The sequence below is a fragment of the Megalops cyprinoides genome, chromosome 24, assembly GCF_013368585.1.
Source record: "Megalops cyprinoides isolate fMegCyp1 chromosome 24, fMegCyp1.pri, whole genome shotgun sequence".
NCBI lineage: Eukaryota > Metazoa > Chordata > Actinopteri > Elopiformes > Megalopidae > Megalops > Megalops cyprinoides.
Window position 1 is genome coordinate 10,566,415 of NC_050606.1, and position 9,425 is coordinate 10,575,839.

The 9,425-nt window shown below is 39.4% G+C and overlaps 1 protein-coding gene across 1 annotated transcript; it reads right to left on the reverse strand.

Moving 5' to 3' along the window:
- Positions 1 to 549: 549 nt before the first annotated feature.
- Positions 550 to 3,290, reverse strand: snai2 (snail family zinc finger 2). Its single transcript, XM_036519144.1, has 3 exons — positions 3,068 to 3,290; positions 2,115 to 2,660; positions 550 to 1,536 (listed from the first exon to the last, which is right to left on the reverse strand). Exons 1-3 carry the CDS (start codon positions 3,144 to 3,146, stop codon positions 1,355 to 1,357), a joined length of 807 nt encoding a protein of 268 aa, XP_036375037.1. The 5' UTR covers positions 3,147 to 3,290; the 3' UTR covers positions 550 to 1,354.
- Positions 3,291 to 9,425: the final 6,135 nt, after the last annotated feature.

Here is a 9,425-nt window from a genome sequence, read left to right on the forward strand (position 1 = left end):
CTGTAGAATGCACTATAATGATTACACTAATTAATTTATAGTGTCTTCCAAAATCCCACAGCACTTTACACTAAAGTGTTTCACACAGATTAAATTGTGATAATTATCCTTTTTAAAATTAGCTTACACTTAACATTGCTTTACTACAGTGATTCAAAATATAAGACACAAATAACACAGACAAATATGCAATCCCATTGACCTGCATTCATTTATACTTTAAAAAAACTCCATTAGACAGGGAAAGACCCTGCCTCTATGCTGATCAGTAGTGGATGACTGTCACTAGTGCTGGTGGAATTTAACAGCTCCTGACAATTGCTTGATGCTGCTGGAGTTGCCATGTGCATAACGCGTTCTAGTTCAATATAAATGTAAATGTCAAGTGACCCATTACTCATTTGCAAGAGAATGCACAGGTACTCACTGCGGCTGCAGACCAGCAGTGCTAATTAACAGGGCAAAAGTAATGAGAAGGTCTCATTCACGCCTTTATCTCTTTCTTAGAGGACAAGAAGAAAAATGAAACAAAAAGGATACAATTCCTGGATTTTTTTATTTAAAATGTGTGTAAAAAAACACTAAAAACATTCATTCATTCAGCCATTTTGCTCACACGCTCTAGATAAAATGCACTCATTTCATCCACACATAATACATTCAAATATATAAAAATATAAAATGAAAAACTTAATTATTTAGAAACAGACATTACAAATGCCACATCAAGTTAAGGCACTTGCCAGAGTATTGCTATTTTGAGTGCTGTCAATCAGTTATTGCGTTATGATTGTGCAACTGAAGTTTAAATACTTTCACTCTTCAAAAAAAAAAAAAAAAAACGACAGAAAAAAACATCATGTCTTGCACTTATTCCCTATACAGCAAAGGCTTCAGATATCCCATCGGTTGGAAATCACCTCTTTGTACTGTTACCATGAACCATGTGGAATGTCTGTCGTGCAATGCTTCAAAAGGTGCAGACGCACAGCAGGCGTCAGTAATAAGATGCCTGTAACCATTCCTGATACCAATTCTGTAATCGATATTGGCTAGAACATCACAATATTCGGAGGGGGCCTACTACAAAGACAGACCCCTGCTTACACGTACGCATACAGTATGAACAACTAGGCACTTTGTAGGAAAAAGTAGAACACTGATTGCAAGGGAAGAGTTTAAAAAAAAGAATACTGTTTAAATGAAATGTATGTGACGAGAGCTGATACTGTGATAGTTTTACATTGAAATGACACGGATTGTGTTTCTCAGTCAAAAGAGACTTGACAGACACAGAATAAAACCTCCTTGTATGCTCCACTGGAGTAGTAAAGGTCTCTGCTGGTATCCTAGCTTAGTGTGCTACACAACAGCCAGATTCCTCATGCTTGTGCAGAAGAGACATTCTGGAGAAGGTTTTGGAACAGTTCTTGCATTGGTATTTTTTCACATCAGAATGGGTTTGTAGGTGAGCCCTGAGGTTGGACCGGTCAGCGAAGGCTCGGCTGCAGTGTGGGCAGGAAAAGGGCTTCTCTCCTGAAGGGGGGAAAAAAAGACCATTGAGAGAAAAATGTCAACACAACTTTGAAATAAGGAATAGAAAATGAAACCATGCGGTTGGTCATTACAATTAGCAATTCCTCATTTTATCCATACAGTAATGGAACTCCAGAAGCAAAGCCCAAGACAGCATACAGTGAAGCTTATGGGTTACAGGTAGTTGTGTTTTCAACTCTGCCTAACTTCTACACGAACAGCTGTTGCTGATAGAAATGTCTTAGACTGCAATGCATGTAAAAAAAAAACAACAAATCAAAATACCTAAAACACAAAATGCATGCAAACTCTTAGTATTTCTTCAGATAACCAGTATAAACCACGTTTCTTTTCTTTGCTGCCAGTGATGGAAGGGTCATATTTAGCTGGGGGTGGTAACAATCACATAGGCATATATTATATTTCATTAACCATTTGATCTCTGGAATCACAGAAAACAGTAAAGCTTTCGTGTACTTAAATCTAGATGATTGCAAGATGTCTGTATCACAGCTACGAGTCACGAGGCCTGGTCTTTTGTGGCCAAATAAATACAAAAAATGGTTAGGCATGCTTACCGGTATGCGTTCTGATGTGTCCTTGAAGCAACCAGGGTCTGGAAAAAGCTTTGCCGCATATTTTACACACACAAGGCAACGTGTGGGTCCTTATGTGCATCTTCAGAGCTCCAAGGCTTACATACTCCTTTTCGCAGTATTTACAACTGAAAGATTTCCTTGTCTGTGCGTCACAGTGTAGTTGCTTGTGCTTTAACAGTCCGGAGTACGTGGAATAGGACTTGTTGCACAAACTACATTGAAACTTCTCAGCTTCAACGGCGTGCGGGTCGCTGAGCTTGGTGTGCATTCTCTCATCTTCGTCGCTTATGGGACTTTCAGAACCACTGTGGTCTTTAGAAGACGTGTCAGAGAGCGGGGGTGGACTAACGCGTCCAAGGGACGAAGGGTATCCGGAGATCGGGGAGAGGTCATTTGGTAGTGGGGACAGCGGCAGACTGCTCGTAGTCCATACCGTGATAGGATTGTACGCCACAGAACTCAGAATCTCCGGCTGTGGAATGACTGGCACCGGGAAGCCCTTATACAGATACGGTGAAATCAACACTGAAATGGAAACAGAAATATATACATTTTAACATACTAATCTCTTCTGTTTCCTTGCCACCAACAACCGTCATAATTCAAATGAGAAGCGAGATTGATACGGTACTGTTCGCAGGATATAACTTTTATATCCACCAGAGTAATGTTATAGCGTTAGAGAAAACATGTAAGCTAACCAAACCATGTACAGTACCGCTTTAGATACCATAACCATACATTAAACAGTAGTTCAGCTGGACAAAAAAAAAAAAAAAAACTATTCCAAAAAAACACAGACCAGCTAAAAAGTGAAGACTTCTTTTGACAAAACTGTTAAACTGTGTTCTGTGACAGCTAAGGCGACATAAAGACAACCATGTTCTCGGTACAATTTTTGAAAAAGAACACTTGAAATAACGAGAATTTACCTGTGGGACTGTCCAGTTCACCATAATTTGGCTTCTTGGCTGAGTTAAAATGTTTCTTTACTAGAAACGACCGTGGCATCTTGGAAAAATTAAATAGGCCAGCGACAGAGGGGAAACGAGTGTATAAATATAACGGTCCCAGCCCTTCTCGGAGATGGACAAATCACTGCAACCTCACTGTTTCCTATTGCATAGTCCAAGAGAGGAACATCGTGCAGCGCAATGCTGTAGCGGCAGTATGGCAAAATGCAGTTTAGAGCAGTAAATAGTGTTCGTCAGGTGCAGGGGAGGAGCTATGAATTAGTAATTTACATATCATGGGTCCCCTAAACCCAATTAAAAAATACGCTTTTGACGCGTGGACTTGCAGGGGGTGGAGTTAACACCACCTTCTGGCGAGACAGGTGTTTGTGCAAAAAAGCACCGGAGTTTTTTGGGAGGGGTCGTGGGGGTGGCAGCGGGTGTTTGGACTTGTTGCAGGAAAGTGCGCTATTCTGAGGACGCATTCCTGTGTAATCTTCGGAATGTTCAGATCATTGCAAATTATCTTTTAATGGCATAACTAAAAAAAAAAAGAGTAATCGGTCTTCAGTCGGTAATATGTTCTCAGTGCCCGCCGCATTTCTATTTGCAGACTTGTCAATGAACGTGTGTTTGAACGAGAAATGGATACGGGGCACTCATCAAACGCTGATCATGCAACTGAATCCACAATAGTGCAATGCTGAGCGGTACAAAGATGGCGAGAGCCCTAATTTACAACTTTTTAGAGTGTTGGCAGCGCAATTCAATGAAAGTTTTAACTTACCGCTCTCTACCACCCAAACGCCAGGAAATGAGGAAAAACCTCGAACAAACCATTAATTGTAAGCTGAGACATACACAGCACTTAACACTTAACTACAAAACGTAATGACTCATCTGAAATATGTTTTAGTTAAGTTATATGTCAAACTGCCCCGTTTAGCCTACTTTTCCTGGCACCCCTGGAGAAATGTTGAAGAAGCAAATTTACTTAGTGGGAGAATGGACCATCATGAGGAAAAGCAAATAATTACCAAATTAAACGCTGGTGCATTTGCCGCCCTTATGAGAAAGTCATCGTTTTATTAATTTTTTTTTTCCACGAATGATTTACTAATGCGTGACGTCCATATACACAATTAATCCCGTATTTCCACATAAACGGTAAGAACCGGATATGAGGCTCTTCCTTATTTTTAGCATATTTCAAACTGCAGGTGGCGTCTAAAATGCTAACAGAATCACATCTTTCGTCTCGCCACTGGTTTGCAGTGCGTGGTTAAACTTGTCTCTATACGCCCTCTTGTGCTGGGACGAATTTTCACGGTGAGCGATTGCGCTGCTGATTTACCCAACAAGAAAGCAAGGCAATCTCATAGCTACGGATTTTACACAGAAAATAACGTTGGGACCCTGACAGGTATATCATGGCGTACAAGAATTTTGATAACTCTTTCTTTGCACTTCCTATAATTTTCTGTGGTTGTTTTCCAGTAAATTGTTATATTTAGCTTACATTATTCAAAACACATTTGAAATGCAATAAAATGGATTAGAGATGTGATATGATATGTACCTCTGCTTTTACAATTACTATGATGTTCTATGAAACTAGAAGTTTGAAAAGTACATTTTATGTATGTATGTATATATAACCGCGCGCAGTCAAATTCCTTATTGTGTTATAGTACCACCTGCCGGTATAGTGGTGTATGGCCCATTTTCTCATTTAATTAGGACGCACCTTTTAGATACTGAGTGAGCATGGCCATTGAGACACGACAGGTTTTGGGGGAGGAAACAGTTTATTTCATTGGCTGAACTGTATTATAGAGGAGATGGCCTCTGTTGCAGTGAAAGCAATAGCATCGTTTGTCATTGCTGGTTGCTATTTGCCTGGGGCAGACTTTTCTATGTCTCCCTTTTGGCCACCTTCTGGCCGGACGTGGTGTGGCAGGTGAGGACATTACCAAATATATCCTTGTGAAATTTTTAGATAATGGATGGAGTTAAAACCTGACTTGCAGGTTATAATAGTGAGATGTTCCCTGGCCACTCCCACGCCATGCCAAACCACAGCTCTGAACCCATAGCATCAGTACTGGCCTGTAACAGGCAGGGCAGTGAAAAGATTTGATGGTGCATTAACCTTAATTTGATGAGGTCTCGATACCAAGATGCATTGTGGCTATATTTTATTCTGCCCAAGATCTCATTAAGGAATCCATCTTCGGCTGAATATTACGTTGACCAGGTGGCACTCCTTTGCTCTGAAGAGGATTTCTGGAGGCAAAGTTTAATGCTGTGTGTGGGATGACATGCAAATCATTTTCAGTGCAACCATGGGGCTGCATCACACACACACACACACACACACACACGTGTGCGCTTTGCAGGGGATGCACTGTAACAAACAGCAGAGCATCTGTGAACACGGATAAAGGGTTATTATTACCAGCTCTAATTGTGATCTTTAAGCATCAATTAAGTAACATAATTTATTAATTCTTCTGACAAGCTTTTCCACATGGCTCCAGATGGTGTCAAAGGGAGAGCAGATGTGCGTTGCAACAGGCTGCAGGGAGGCACCAAGGTGCAAAGAGCACATGAATATTGAAAGTGAGAAGTTCTCTTGCCGTTATATCACACTGAAATTCCCCCTGCAGAAAGGCAGATGCATGTGCATATATTACATTACATTTCGTTATATTCCTAAGAGAGAGTTAGGAATGTAAGGAATGATTTTCCTAAGGAGAAAAATCTAAATCTACATATGTAACCATGGACCACTGAAATTTAGACCAACCTCTGTTAGTGTTGTTGCATTGCGAATGTTTGAAACATGGGGGTTTATGGATCGACAAAGAGTGGCCTCCAATTGGATGTTCAGTCAACACATGAAAACCATCCTGAGATTCCATGACTATGATTGATGTCATCAATCTTTAGGGCTCCTAAAGAGGTTGTTGTGGTGAGACAAGTTTAGTATACAATTTACAGTTCTACAGTAGGGTTTTATAAAAAAAAAAAAAACATTATTATTTGTTTTTAATTAAACGTACACCTGGTAATAGAATGATTATATTTTCTGAGTAGGTGAAAAACTGTCTATGAATTGGTATTGTTCTAGCATAGGTTCCTGCATTCTGCACAGCATTGCTGTATATCATGTGTGTTCTGTCTTTTGAAAGCTTGTGGTCACTCCATGTTGTGTTTTTATTTTCGGCCTGGAAGTTGGTTTTGCATTGCTAGACTGCAGCGTTCTCTCCACCTTGAGTCTGTCCTGGCGGTGGAGATTTTCCCTTAGAGGTTCAGCCAGGCTTAGGTCATCTGCATACTTGATTGTATACACACCATCTGGCAGACTGGAGTCCAAGGTGTTTGAGCACAAAATAACAGGGAAATATGCCTGCTTGTGGGACCCCCATTTGCAACACCCCCAATCTCACATTGTGTTCTTGACCTTCAGGGTCACAACAAATTTAATCAGGGAGGATGAGAGACCAGAAGAATTAAAGCAAATGCCTGTAGAATTACACAGAAGTTGTTTTATGTTGCTCCTATTTTGTTAATACAAAGCTACCTGTTGTATTTCAGCAGTGAAATTACAGTATTAATTCTTATTGTTTAATTACAGTTATGTGTTGTGCTCTGCAAAGTGCATTGTGAGAATTCAATTGTCGAAGACACCATGCTCGATAAAGTTTGATGGATTTTAAGTATTGGCTCCAGCAGAGACCCACCGTTCACCGTTCCACCGTTCAACGGTTTAAGGAGAAGAACAGAGACACAGCAGCCACGATGGAGCAGTCAGCATTCATAACATTACATTAGTGTACGGTCTTCTCATTGAGTGCACAGAGCACAAGGACATGCACATCATAGCAAGTCCTTTTCAGCTGACTTAAAAAAGTGAGGCAGAGGAGAGTTTTTCCTGCTGCAAACAGCTGGTCACCTCTTTACATTGAATCCGCTTGAATAATATTATAGTCTCCCACATTTGAAAGTGGTCTTCCAAGGGAAACATCTGCAAAGGTAATTTACATATCAAATGGAACTATTTTTTTGCATTAATTTCAATAAGAAAAGAAAAAATGAAGCGAATTAAACTTGACACTAATTAAAGATATAGAATATTACACGCTATTACATCACGTCATCCCCTTACTTTAAGATGTGGAAAAAATGACAGACGAAGAGATTTAATTGGAATGCGATATGAAACTAGACCGCTTTCTGAATGTCAACATATTCTGTCAATTTGTTGATACAGACTGGGTCCAATTTTACATAGTAATGATGGCCAAGTAACCATAGTAACCCTGGTGTGTTGTAACTAATATTTTAGGCAAGTGATATTACTTGAAAACTTTTTTTTATAAGAGACCATGACCTTTATGCTAAGATGATTGTCTTTGCTTACTCAGTGAATGCCTTCAGATGCATTTATTCAGTATGGTTACTTGTACTGCATGTTGAATGTTTTAGACGACAGAGCCTTAAAGCATTGTTATGTTTTAAAAAAAGAGTTGAACAGGAAGTGGCCACTTAATAAATTGCTTATGGCAATCACAATCGTTTTGCAGAAGTCAATACAATTTTAGATAACATTTACAATACATTTACATTTATTCATTTAGCAGACGCTTTTATCCAAAGCGATGTACGAAAGTGCATATAGTGGACAAACAACAGATAAGACTCACCCTTTGCAGAGGAGTGACATTGCATTGGGGACAAATGTGTTTCTGCACAAGTAACTCACAGCAAAGTATCAATAATTTACAAATATGCAGTTCTACATGTTCTCTTAAAATCCAGACCTGCAGAAAATATTCAACAAAAAAACAGTAATATTCCAGTGGGGAAATTGCTTACTTTCTCAAGACCAGTGTTTACCCAGGCAAAGGCAATAGGATGTCATAGTTGCGTCTGAATTAATACAACAAGGGTAGCCTGTACTAAAATGAGAAAGTCCCACTGGTTTATCATGATGTAATTACTGGCAAGTAGAGGGATGATGCTGCAGTACAGCGTGTGAAAGACACATCCACACAAAGTTTGATAAAAATTTATTATGCAAAAATGCATTATGTATTTTACATTTGCATGATGTATTTTAGTTTCAAAAGCGTGTTCTACTGAAGCACGTTATCTATGCAAAAATGTCATTGGAAAGGTACACATTACAGCGTGATCTGTGCAAGAGCTATGCACAGAAGCTTGTGGAAATAAGTTGAACTTTAACCCACGCTGCAAAAAGTAACTTTTTTATTAAAATGTCATATTAAAAGGAGTGTTATGGCAGATTCTTATGACTGAAGGACTACTTAAAGGCACAGCTATGCCCTTCCTCTCCACTCTTCCTTAAACCATTCTTGTCGCCAGGCAAGAAACCCCAACATGCAGCACAAGCGTCCTGTGCTGTATGATTATAATACTATTTTGGTGCATTATTTGAGGCAATCTCCTGCCTTCATGCTGTGCTGAGTTTCCCTGAAGCAGCCCACATATTTCACACCTCTGAGAAGGACGTGCGTAGTATGCGATGAGCATTTTATTCAGTTTCTCAGCACCAGGTCCCGGAGACTCACAGTGCATGCCGGTTTTTCGTTCCGGCTGAGCTTTCAATTAATTAGGTTTGGTTGGGCTGTGAACTGAATGCTGATCCTTATTTGGCACCTCTACATTTAATCTGCTGTAAATTCTTCAAAAACGAAACATGCTGATGGAGGTATGTATGTGCTCATATAAAGATATTTATCTGCCATATTTTTTATTCATATCTGCCCCCGTGATCAAATTGAGTGCCCCTTTCTCAAATGAGTTTACTTAACTGTTAAAATAATTGTTATAGGACCTATCCTAAGGGATATCAATTCCAGATTTATATTTAATTGTCTAATTCAATAAAAGCTAGTTATTTGAAAGCTAAGCTGGATCAAAAACAATCATACTGGGTGGCTAACCAGGGCCGTATAATTCATATACTCCTTCACCAGATTCTGTAGGCCTCTGGTGTTGTTTTTCTGCACCAGCAGGGGGCACTGTGTATTTGACAACAGTATCAATGCCATGTTTCAGATAGTTTCAAAAGAAAGTTCTTTGAGACTTCTTTCAAGTTATCTGTGTCCAGCATGATAGTCTTGATACTAATTAAAATGTGTGATGTTGAATGTAATTAGACCTGTTTGAGATCAATAGTCCGTACCCCTCAAACTGATTTTCGAGAAACTGTTTTTTCATTTTTAAGCCTTCCTATCAATGGAGTAATTGAAGCTACATTACAACCAACTTATATGTTTAGAATTTGTGTAACCCAAGGTATAAAATT